Source organism: Ptychodera flava, chromosome 13 (assembly GCF_041260155.1).
Source record: "Ptychodera flava strain L36383 chromosome 13, AS_Pfla_20210202, whole genome shotgun sequence".
In the NCBI taxonomy this organism is placed as follows: domain Eukaryota; kingdom Metazoa; phylum Hemichordata; class Enteropneusta; family Ptychoderidae; genus Ptychodera; species Ptychodera flava.
In genome coordinates, this window is record NC_091940.1 from 33280601 (window position 1) to 33294021 (window position 13421).

General features: G+C 38.8%; 1 protein-coding gene across 1 annotated transcript; it reads right to left on the minus strand.

Annotated features, from left to right (window-relative positions):
* Positions 1 to 618: 618 nt before the first annotated feature.
* On the minus strand, positions 619 to 11024 carry LOC139148216 (purine nucleoside phosphorylase-like). Its single transcript, XM_070719531.1, has 6 exons — positions 10834 to 11024; positions 8168 to 8337; positions 7487 to 7590; positions 6840 to 7015; positions 2469 to 2659; positions 619 to 1892 (listed from the first exon to the last, which is right to left on the minus strand). The coding sequence occupies exons 1-6, from the start codon at positions 10848 to 10850 to the stop codon at positions 1681 to 1683; spliced, it is 870 nt and encodes a 289-aa protein (XP_070575632.1). The 5' UTR covers positions 10851 to 11024; the 3' UTR covers positions 619 to 1680.
* Between the last annotated feature and the right edge of the window lie 2397 nt (positions 11025 to 13421).

Consider the following 13421-nt stretch of genomic DNA (forward strand, 5'->3'; position numbering starts at 1 on the left):
CTCTATACGTGCCTGTACAAACCAGTTCAAGCCCTACAATAATTTCATGATCTACAGAAGGCATCGTGCTGCAAGTAAAAAGCAAGTAAAAGCGCCAAATATTGCGACCTTGCTGCAAAATAGTATATGACCATATATTTTATTTCCTTGAGTCATTTTACATTTCTCAAAAATAATTTTAATATGCTATCATATCCCTCAGCCTTCAAACTACAAAACTAAAATAATGCAGACTACAAAAAACTACAATACTGCAGTGGAGCTACAGTAACATGTATCACCCAATTTCGGTAGTTCAAGTATGTTTTTGTAGCCTCAATGACGGTGATGACGTAATCACAAATAATTATGACCGTGAGTTTTGCACGTTTACTTTATGAACGATGTTATCAAGGCCACTGAGATTCCAAAGGTCTTCTACGATTAACCTGTTTAACAACAGTTGCTTGGATTTCTTTACCTGCAAGTTGACATGCGTTGAGTGTCACTGAGGTATTGGTCGTCAGAGATTTGCCTATCTTACATTAAGGTTCATTGATACTGACACATTGATTGTCCATTGACAGCAGGAGCTGTCGTCGGCTACATCTTGGCGGTTGAAATGCGATATTATAAAATACAACTGAATATAGACTAGACAAACACCCAGATAAAGCCTCATCTACGAATACACTAATTGTGTTTTACAAGCCTATCTTGAGATTTAATATACATTAAAATACTATATGTAAATCGCATGATATCATTGAGCTGTTTATATTTATGATTGGATGAACGCTCTTATCCTTCATTCACATCTGTTGTATGATTGAAGCCATGCTTTCAAAGTAGTTTTAAAAAAAACATGCGTCGACAATACCGCTCTATTTCACTCTCTTCGCGCGCTCAACGCGGAAGCCGTAGCTAGATGGATATTGTAAACTCGTCTCAGTCTACGAAATAAAGTTTTGCAGTTGCAGTGGACTTTGAACTGTGAGTCTTTTGATAACCTGTGCTGAGAAAACATATATCGTAACGGTACTTCAACGCAAAGCCGAGCTTAGTATCCCGAGACGGGACGAAACGCGGTTTGGTGAACAGAGACAATTTCAGACAAAATCCTAACAATAGCTTCATATTATACTAATGATCAAAATAGAATCGTGATTGTCACTTTTGTTCGCAATTATTTTTACAAAACTTGTGTTTTTCTGTCATGACTAAAAACACACAGTAACAGCAAATTTTTATAGCATGAGAAATAACTGTGGCAAGCATGTCAAAGTTTCAAAGATATATAAAAGAAACAGAACACAAAGTAACTGTCTATCTTCATATTGATACAAATGTGATTAATCGAATACCAAGTGTGAATAATCGAAGAAATCGAAGAAATGTTACATTAATACAATAATTATGAAATGTGAATAGTAGTAATAAATCACTGGGATGTGCTTCCTTCCTACCGTACCGCTAATACTAGAAATTCACTAAACTAAAGTGGATCATGTCTTGAACCCGTCTACGGTACGTCTAATGTAAACTGTTGAGTACATTTACAAATTATTTATATTCACATTCAAGATTCTACCTATTTTCATATTTCATAATTATGATATTAATATATATTTCCTAGGTTTTTCACGCCGACTTGAAAAATTATCCTTTGCTCAAAAAGCCGCAGAAGAATATACGCCAGGCTCAAGTTGAAGGTTCGTCCATCTTGCCAACACAGGTTTCGATGAGTTTCTCCATTTTAGTGGCCGCCTCGGCACCGATCCTTAGAACCTCCTGGTGGCTGGGTCCCTCGTCGGTGTCGTACACCGATACACACTTGTTGGTAATCAGTGACATTCCGAAGACCCGCATGCCGCAGTGTCTGGCCACGGTCACTTCAGGACAAGTACTCATGCCTGCATGAAAGTTTTTAAGAATCAAATTGAACTTGAAACAAACTTTTTTTCACCTCTATAATTAACTCTACAATGCGACATTCTGCAAGCACACAGATAATAAATTATTCACAAAAGTTGTAAACAAAGTTTTGTAAGCGGAAAAGGTACCTGTTAAATTTCCTGATGAACTCCAAAATTTTCACGCGTTGGGACGCAGAACAGAAAATTCAACAACTTTACCCTATACTTATCAAATTGTCTTGCTGACAATGACAGCATATACGAGTTTCTAAATAAAAAGAACGTTTTGATCTTAGTTAGTGGTCGAAAATAAAAACAGATCCGCACAGCAATTGTTTTTAAAGTTACGTCGTTGCTGCGCTTGTAAAGAAATGTTCGTGTGACTATCAACCGAAAAATTTTGGAATTCCGGGGGTGGTAGCAAGCAATATGTATTAAAAAACATTTACAAATCTTGGAAACCGAAACACAGTACAAGCAGGTATTCTGATCCCTTATGGAAGTCCTAGGGTTCTAGACTAAATTTTTGCCTATAAAAATTAAAAAAGTCAGAGTTCAGATTACAACACTTACCGACAGCGTCCACGCCAATCTTTTCAAGGTATCTGACTTCAGCTGGTGTTTCGTAGGTTGGACCTGACACCATGCAATACACGCCCTCTCTAATCAACTCATCCAGTTTAAGTTCTTTCGCAGTTCCCTTCACCAACTCCCGCAGCCCTTTATCATAGACTTTTGACATCGGGACAAACCGTTCTCCAAAACTGTGTAGTGGAAATGGAGACACAGACATACTTGAGATGAGATGTACTTGTAAAATTACCATTACCGCCGTGGGGGTAAGTTTAATTATAATTGCCGTACGCTCGGTAGACTTAAAGCACGTACTACTGGTACGAATAATTTCAATATGTGTGCTCTAAGTAATGGTGTCGAGCGTGCTCTATTATCAGACGGCCACTTATAAATATCCCTCATTTGGATGTATCTTCCCTTTTATCAAAAATTCTTTGAGAACAAAAAACGAAAGTTAGCCAACTTTATCCTAGCCCAAACATTCAATTTCAGAAAGAGGGCGCTTCAATGAATGAAGTTTCCGTCACTAAAGATCTAATGGTAATGATGGCTGTAGTGGTGGGAAACCAGATGATGTGGTTGTAGTGATGATGACGATGGTGATAATGATTACAACGATATGATGCTGTGGTAGTGGTGATGACTCTCTCTCTCTCTCTCTCTCTCTCTCTCTCTCTCTCTCTCTCTCTCTCTCTCTCATTCCATTTTAAAAAGGTATGAAACAAGTACAGGCTGGCAGAGTACAATACCCTCAAAGATTTGAACTCATTGAACTCATTTAACCTTATACAGGTTGTTAAAATTTTGTTGATTCCGGGGGAGGGGGAAGGGGCAAAACGTCATTCGTATGCTGATCGATGTTTGAACATTTAAAAATGGCCCAATCCTACATTTGGTCGCATGACCCATTCATATTGCTTTGTCACAGTGTGCCACGTATGTCATGTCACATGCTACATGTTTGTATACAGAGCACAAGCTGTACACATGTAATTCATCATACCTGAACAGAAATGATTACAAACTACATTTATTGTTGGTTTTAGAAATGACCGCAAGTAGTGCCCTGCAATTGTTCAAAGGAATGATACAATTATTCGCGCTTCATTAAATCACGGAGTTACTATTGGAGACGAATACATTAATTGGAGAAATTTGCTAAGTAGATGAAAATTTTGGACTAAAAAATCCTGAAGTGGAAATATCGAGTTCGCTCCAACGTACACATTCATACGCCCCTGCCCACAACCATCGCCTTCCCCCCACGACAAAAGAATTCCTGACACCAAATCCAGACCACCGAAATTTAATTACTAGTAATGTGGTCTTCAAGCTAAATTCCTCAATTCTTTCGGCCAAAAGTCATTACGCTTGTCTTCGTTGAGCTTTGATTGGACTATTATATCGATTACATTGGTTACATTGGACTATTTATATCATGCAGCAGCTATACCGTACGTCCAGTTCTACGATTAAGTGCAACAGCCATAAAGCTTTGCTATAGTATTGTGTGTATTTCGTCTCCCGAGAAACGCATAAGCCCATGTTGGCAGGTTATGGAAACTAGGACAATTATTTCACCTTTTATCAGTGTTTTGGTACGGTCAATGATCTGAACATCGGAACCACTGACATATATCTTTATCCGTCGCTCATCTTAACCATTTGACACCATCACCTTTCTTTTGAGAGGCAATAACTGGAACATTTGATAACGTTGTCATTATTTTTTACCATGCATCGAACCGTTTTCTTCTTATTGCTCTCCCTAAAGTATATATATATATATATTATAGTGGACAGGACACAGAATTATAGCAGAAGTTTTAGGTTGCCACGTATTGTAATTTCGGCGGGGCACTTGAAATCATGTACTGATATGAGAAATACTATAGATAGTACATATTTTTCATAGAAAAATTCGATAGAATTATTCTTACGACGTGATTTATTCGTGCATATGTGCATGTACCAGAAATTTTACTCTATCATTTCCTGTGTTAAAGGCACTTTTGTTATAGTACGTAAGAGGATTATCGAGGTGTGATAGCCTTTTGTTTTCCATGTCGAATTGTGATCTCGAAGGAGTTGAAATCTAGGTTTTTAAACGACATAGTCATGGTGTACTTTTCGTCTCTAGAATGGCAGCATAGACTCTAAAGTTCAAAATGCAATGAACGGGTGAGTTTCTACTGACGACTATCATCTAAATTCTCACACTGAGGTTTTTTTTGCTTGACTTATCACTGGCATTTCGCAATGTTATCTGTATTTCATTCATAATGTTATCCGTATATTAATCTTCCCCTGTCGATAAAGCTGAGGTTATAGTTTTCTATCGAGTACTTAAAATCGTAGGTTATTTGTTGATATAGGCATAGACGTTTTTAAAGTCTATTTGTTGATATAGGCCTCATTTCCACTGACTGAAGACGAATGTTGCCACTATGTGCGTCCAAAATGCAAATTGTGCTTCATGGACTATACTCATTGACGGCATTGGTCGCCATTGTACGTTGTTACTGAAGCAAATATAGGGTAGGCGCGTGACATAGGCTGCTCCCGTGATAGTTTCGGACATATCTTATCTACTCAGCTCCCGTTGCGCCCGCAGCTCGAGGTGGGACACTCGTCCTTGATGTGCGCTTTTTCTGGTTTTAGTCTCGTGTCCGTCATTTCGTGAACACTTCGTAATTCCTATACAAAGAAGATGTAAGATAACCCAGATACATATATATTTACATTCGCATACTTCATAGAACCGTAGCGCCACTAGGAGGTAGCGCCATCAAATTTATCTCCTTTTAATTAATTCAGATATAATTTTTGAACTTTGACCCCTCGCGAAAAGTTAAAGTACGAAATTAGACTCAAAGTGCGAATTTTTACCACATATTCTGTAACAAGACTGAAAATGGGGTGTTCTCGGCATGAAGACTACTTAGAAATAAATTGTCAGGTTTGCTGAAGCGTTAGACGTAGGAGGTGATCAAATTGTGGAAAATCTTCAAAGCGGATGAATACAGATTTGCTCCTTTTGACTTAGAAATTCAGAAAAAAGGCGTACCCTTTTGGTTTTGGAAAACATACCAGTCTTGGAACACGGAAAATAAATGCATGCCTCTGATCTGACCATCTCCTCAAAGATTTAATGATCCATACCCGATGGCGAAGAAGGACATCGTCCTTTCTTTGAAAGGTGGTCTCACTTGAGCGTGACAGACATTGTTTATCATAATAGTCTTTCCTGTCATGTAGTGCCACTCTGTGGAGTGTCGTGTAAACTAGGGCAACAGATGTCAAAGTTAGAAATTGAATCCAATTTTAACGCTGGCACGTGTCACTATAATTGCGTTTACTTAAGGAACACCCACAGCGCCATCATTTTAATACGAACTCCATGGGATATCACACCTCGGGACCAGGTCACTTTGTAAGACAGTTCTTTGAACTTTTATAACAAAAGCTTCTTGAAGATACAGAGTCCCGTTTTAACATTTGACGGAGATGGAATTTATGCTAACACAACATGAATCGTGATGAAAAAAGCTCGACAACGACGCGGCGTAACACCCTGGGCCATGCTCGGTCTCTCACTTCATAATCCTTCAATCGTGAGTCCGGTACCCTGGTCATAATACTCAGATCTCGAACTCACCGTAACTGGATGGTGAGCTTGTTACCATGGATACCAAGGTTTCGAAACTCTCTCTCCTTAGATAAGGAGTACCTTTGCCACGGTATCTCTTTAAAGACTATATGTATTTCGTGTTATTGAAAACCCACTAAGATATTATTAACAACAAACAAATTTTGAGACTTCATTGTTGTGAAGATGAGAGCTACGTTTGTCAGATATTTTAATGGAGAACGACTTTTCTTTCTCTGAAGTTTATCTTGTCGAGTGAGGTAACTTTTCGTTTCATGCTCAAGATATTTGACCGATCTCTTGTGAAATTGCCGTCATTCCTTGTCTGTCTGTCGCTGCATGTTTCTGTTTGCCATCTCCGTGCATCTGCATGTGTGTCTCTCTGTGTCAGACTGTCAGTCAGTCTGTCTGTGTCTGTTTCCCTCCTCTGTCTCTCTGCCTCTCTCTGTCTCTGTCTCTCTGTCTCTGTCTCTCTGTCTCTGTCTGCCCCCCTCTCTCTCTCTCTCTCTCTCTCTCTCTCTCTCTCTCTCTCTCTCTCTCTCTCTCTCTCTCTCTCTCTCTCTCTCTCTCTCTCTCTCTCTCTCTCTCTCTCTCTCTCTCTCTCTCTCCCGTGTTCGGAAGGGCTCATCACTTGCAGATCATGGCAAGACATCACGCATGATGGCAATGCATACATGGATATTATCAGAGGTTATGTCCCGTCCAACTCTCATACTCACCTGTCATCATTGGGTCCGACAAGAGGGTGATTACCACCCAAGCCAACCATATTAATATGATCTTTGATGACCATGAAGTCCCCCACATTGTATTGCTGATTGACTCCTCCAGCAGCACTGGTTACAATCACCGTTTTGACGCCCATCAAGTGCATCACGCGAATGGGGATTGTTAGCTGTTGAACGAGCATGAAAACATGAAAACCAATCTGTCCGCAAAGCTGATAACTCTTCTGTTTCTGTTTCGCATGGTAATTGTTTTTTAAACGAAGGGATATCTAACGTTCAAGCATTTTTGTTCTAAATTTCCTAAACAAAGTTTAATATCACTTTTCTGATATAGATTCAGGATATTAGCCCAGTATTCTCTTGAGAAATGTAACTGAAGACTCAGAATTATGATGACGGTTGTTATGATGGAATCAGAATCTAAAGCTCCCCAGTCTCCGTACACACATTTCACGTTTTTGTAATTACCTAAACAAATTCGAGCCGACTTTGTTCATATGTCCCGTACCCCAAAAAATTCCAGTCCCACACTGTTCGTACGTCCTTTACCCTTAACTGATGATAAAATTCTCTGCTGTCAAATTAATACGATTCTGTCATTTGCAGAGAAAGTCAAATGGAATTAAATGATTGCCTACCTTCCATGCTGGATACCCCTCATAGAAATGGAATCTTCCCTTCATACACACAACTTCCTTGCCACCGAGCAGTCCAAACACCAGCTGACCAGCATGTCCAGGTACTGAAAGTATCAAGCATTTATACTACCTGGTTTAATGGTCTAGAGAATGAATATCCGAGTGGCAGCATAAATGGTACAATACTATACACAGTTTAGAGAAATGACAAAACTCAATCGGAGAGGAACGCTGAGCAAACTCGCTGAAAACCTTGGTAATTTCCGCAATCCATTTTATATTCCGAGTACTGGTGGATAGGTTTCAACACTACACCAATTTTTCACATATTCGCAGTTATACCTAGAAAAAGTTTGCTTTTACTGGGCCGCCAGCAAAGAGTAAATACCAACAGTTCAAGGTAATAGTCAGGTAATTCTTTCAGAAATTAATCCGTTATTTGATGCAAATATTGTTCAATAAAACGACATAACATACATTGCGCCAGCTGTATCTCTACATTCCATGGTTTGTGCTGTACATACTATTTTTAAGGTCCTAATCTGTCGCAAAAATCAAAATCAAAATCAAAATCGCCACCATGTGGACACCTACGTCCACAAACGCGAAAAGCACACAATTTCTTGCAAATTAATTACTGTAAAGCCCATGCATGATGTCAATAATAACGGCAATGCTCACCTGTACTCACTGGAAACTTTGGGATTTTTTCGTATGGAAACGTTTCTGCATCCGTTAATCTGTCTGCTAATCCGCCTAGACCTGATCCACAGATTATCCCGATCTTTGGCCTGTATTTTGTCTTACTCTCCAGATCAGTCTGTATTTCCTCATAGTCTTTACGAGTTAACCTTAAACGAACCGTAAACCAAAAAATTGAGACTTTTGATATTGACAATGTATGTATATTCTAAGAAGTACATACATTTTAATAAAACTATATATGACTTATGTGAATTGTGTCATCGAGAGAAGTCTCAGACAAAGGCAGTAATACATCGTAATTAGAGGCATGCATGGTATAAAGTATTGTAAAAAGAAAATACAAATATATATATATATATATATATATATATATATATATATATATATATATATATATATATATATATATATATATATATATATATATATATATATATATATATATATATATATTGCCACCACTTTCAGATTCTGTGACCCTAACAGCATCGAACAAAATCATCGAACAAATATACTGTTATTGTATCGATCCAATTCACGTTTAACATTCTGATATGACCTGTGAAACAATGTAAATATAACATATCGACCCCAGACCGCCGCCACTCATCAATTGTGTGGCTCATCAATTGACTGATTAAAGTTTTGGCGGTGTCTCAATGATTCTAGGATATCAGAGAGGACGTTTTGCAAAACGCGCAACTGTTCATCGATTTGCTAGCTGCCATGAAATGTGCTGTGTTGGAAACGGGAAATGTTCAATTTGATTTTCCTTTTGGTCGATGAATTCAGCCCTTTGTCAGTCGATTGTAAATTTATCAAATGGCGCTTTTTATCAACCTGTCAGGAGTGTTTGCAACTAACCTGTACGTGTACATGTAGGTCATGTGTTTACAGTTCCTTGTGTTGCGAGGTTTTTCTATACAGCTGTGTCCCTAACAACATAGGTATATCTATTGGTGTTGGCTTTGGCTTGTGCAATACTCTGACTTACACGGAAGTATCATTGTTGCACTCAACTATCATAGCAACACTGTTATGAATTGCCAGCTGTATGTGTGGCTCTTTAATATTAAGGTAGAAATCGACTCGGGTACAGATAGTCGGACATTCAAATTTCTACAGTTCTTTTCTGATCTACCACTTGTTGGGACTCATTTTAAGCTCTTGGAGAAAGAAAATCTTTTACCAGCTTAGTTTTTCAAAAATCCAAAATTAAAGTTTCCCCGTAGAGTTAACATAGGAATGGCGGCCATTTTGAATTTCAAACATCACAAAATGTTGGGTAATTTGTTTCGCCAGTTCCAAACTTTGCACGGTGACGCCCGATTTTTATTGTCTTGGTAAGAACACTTTGGAAAGTTTCATTTAGGAAAGTTTAAGTAAAAGTTCAAGTCCTTCAATTTCGAGGCGCGTAGTACTTTAATGCTTGCAAATTAGCCTGTTTCTGATAACATGAAAATTATTTCTAATTCGGACGAGGAAAAATAATCTTAGAGGTAAAGGCAAACAAGGCTTGAAGAGGAGATGTTAAAATGTCACCATGTAAGATTTCAGACAACAATGATCTCAGTTTTTTGGGTGTTGGTACGACCACTGTGTCTCTCAGATTCTACTTTTAGAAAATGACGATGTAGACTACACCGTTATCAACATACTCCAGTCTACAATTAGGTATCTCCTTCCAAACGAAGTCAAACGAAAATACAGTTTATCAACGTTGATGTCAGGTCACTCGTTCGCTATTGCGCCATCTTGTGCCCTGCTATCTCACAGACCGACTTCGATAAAGTTGGACTATACATGCCAAGTTTTGTCGCTTTCGATAGCAGTGCATACCGTTACCGCATAAAAAGGGGAAGTTTTTAAAAACCGCGAGAGAGACCGTTATTTCCCATTTTCTATAGTTTATTGATTGACATGCACACTCTTATGCGATAAAAGCTTGGCTATTACAGGTACGTGACGGTGTCTCGGATAGGGAGCATTTCATTTTCGCATTCTATCCGTTTGCATTCGCAGGAAGGGCCGGCGAAGAAGATGCCATTTTTTATGCAAATTCTCCATTCATTGTGCTCCACGTCGGTATACGTCGTATCGCGCATGTCTTCTCTGGCTATAGATAATTCTAGTCAATGATGAAATTAATGTTAAGTGTACATATTTGAAGGGTAGTCAACAACCGATTTAATTTGATTATGCAATCGTGTAAGTTCTAAGACCATAGGAGAACATCGGTGTTACAGTTGAAAAAATAACTAACACGTATGCGCATGCCTGTAACCGGAATGGCGCACAATAATTATGCGTTTAATACGTTCCGTTAATGTTACACAGAATGGAAAAGAAATTAAGCCACGAACACAAAGAAGTATAGATCAGATGATATATGTTATTCAAACTTTTTGTGTAAGAAAGACGCTGCTTTGTTGGCTGGTTACATTTGGCGGCAGTTCGACAACATATTCGTCCCTTGTGCATTGAACATTCACAACTGGTAGTCTGTGCGAACTTTCGTTTCGTTTTGCCTAGACCTACCACTGAACTATCTGTTCTTCTAAAATATTTTAAAATACAGCTTGAAGTCACCGACTCCCCTTCCCCCAGTCTTTGAAATGGCATACATCATCTCCACGACTTACCTGCTTTCCTCTGCCATGACGTGAACTCGTAACAAAAGCGTCTCCTACACAGCGCTCATATATCTGATGGAATTCGCAAGTCGAATATTCCAAATGCGACGTGTTAAAAGTACAAATCACGTGACTGACACACCTCGTTTTAGTGAACATTGGATTGAGCACCCAGGATGGCAGAGTCAAAAGGGTAAAATCAGGATTTGAAAAAAACGTACTCAATAAATGGATGGGTAGTGAATCTGGCACTTTCAATTTCGTTTGACAATGATTCCACTTATTGTTCCCCTCCCCCCCCCCCCCCTCCAAATCATAAATCAAAAGCGATTACTCTTGGTTCGGTGCCAATTATATTGCGTTCGAACAATTCACCGTAACGCATCCACAAACACTGTAGACGTCAACAAAATGAACGTGCGGTCGAAGGGTGATTGGGTCGTCTCAGTATGGTAACACTGGTATGAACCATATGAAGCGATTCAAATACAACTTATGTCAATATTAATATGTAGCCTTGATGTAAGTCCGATCCCGAACTCATAGGTGTAGAAGCAACGCTGTTTTGGTGAGACTCTAGACTTGGTTCAAGTCGGTGAATTTTTAAAAATTAAATCGTTTATTTTGTGTCTTTCAAATTTCATACAAACCTATTTGAAATTTAGAAGCCCAGGTCTGCCTTTCAAAGCGATCGAACGCGGTAGGTTTGAGTCTGCGCAGTGGTGAGTTAGTTTCTGCCGGATTCCAGGTAAAACTCCCCCTGAACAGCGTTCACCCTCGCATCGCGTTGAAACCACTCACGCGTTTCATATGAAAACAGAACACAAATCATCGTGTTCACCCCACTGACAAATCAAAGACTTGAACCAAGACTAGAGAGACTGCTTCAGCTTATGCATTAAACGTCAGCAGTTAAGTGGCTCAGTCATGAAAAGTTTACATTTAGGAAAATGAAAAACAAAGAAGTATCGTTGAAGACTAACCCATCTGCCCCTCCTTGTATCCAGCATTTGCAAAAACAAAAAATTCCACCAAAATTTAAAGCAAAAAAAACCCAGCAACCTTTCATACGTATTATATATGCTGCAGTGATCTGGCCTCTCTGGATTAAATAGTACTACTATAGTACTTTTCAATGTTAGCAAATAGCTAGTTATATCATATATATCTAGCAACTGTCTTTTCCGCTCTATTAACGGTAGCGATGTCTCTGCCTTTGCCAAACTGACAAGTTTGTTGATTAACGCTATTCTTCCAGCTTTTCAGTTTGACGTATTGTGTGTCAGGTTTTTGTTTTTCGTATTCTGATTCCTGAGGACGAGATCTCGCAAAAGGATGAGTTTTGTTCGCCAATCAACAACTGTAATAATGGCAATATCACCTAAAGTAAGTCGATACCCCGGTGGCGGCACTCATGGGAAAGGCTGAGTTCCCATCATGCTTGTTCCACAAAATTTCAAAACACCCCTTATCTGGGATTTTGCAACAAAAAGGAGAAACACTTATTATGAAAAATATAGGATAAAAATAAACCAGAAAGCACCCCAAATTTATAGAATCTTGGAGCGGGAATATAATAAAGTGCATGCAGTAACTGCCATGTCGATGTTGTATAGGTCAATGAGATTGTCTTGATACATCAATGGTTAACAATGTTGTTGTCTGTACCAGCTTACCTCCATTACAGTCTGGAGCAACATGATAACTTTTTTTAGGGGGGGGGGGAGTACATAATGACGCCCTTATGAAAAAATGTCACTTTCAATTTAGCGCTGACGTGGCTGTACAGCCAAGAATAAAATATGTACCGGATTTCAATTGGTGTTTTTATCTTCTTACGAATCAGCTTTTGCGACAAAGCAACCCCTTTTTGTGTTTTCACGGACCTGGATGATGAACAAAAAACTCCCCCTTTTCCGTGATTTTAGGAACATGCGTGGTACACATTTCCCCTGAGAGTGCCACCACCGGGGTCGACCATACGAAGTTGACAGACAACAACAACAACAACAACAACAACAACAACAACAATAACAATAACAATAACAACAACAACAACAACAACTATTATAACAACCAAACGAGATATTGAATGAGTTCCGTACAATTTTTTTGCATCGCTAAATAATTGTTCAACACATTGAGACAATATATGTACAGATTTATCTGTTTCACTGAGACTTTATTCGCCAAGGTAAAATCACCACATGAGGGCTTCAGCAAAGTTTTCTTTACAGTGTCAACTAGGCACAATGGGATGCGAGCTTCGAAGCAGCAACTTTTGAGCTGCTGCTCAAAGTTACCAAGGGAAACCTTTCACAATCTTCTTTCGCGATCAAGAATAAAAATCTAGATAGGTTCATATTCAAAGTTCTGGATTTTAGAAACAAATTTCAAAGTGGCCATTATACCATGTGTGTAAGTATATGAGGAATTTTTTTTTCTTTTCTAATAGATGTATTATGGCGAGGCGCGTAACATAGCTTGAACGTAACACTTCCGCATACCCCAATCTGTTAACTTCGTCTTCCATTTATTAACACTACGTTATCCCGAGTAGTCTAAATCCTGGAAATCTTACTCTGAGCAATCAAATT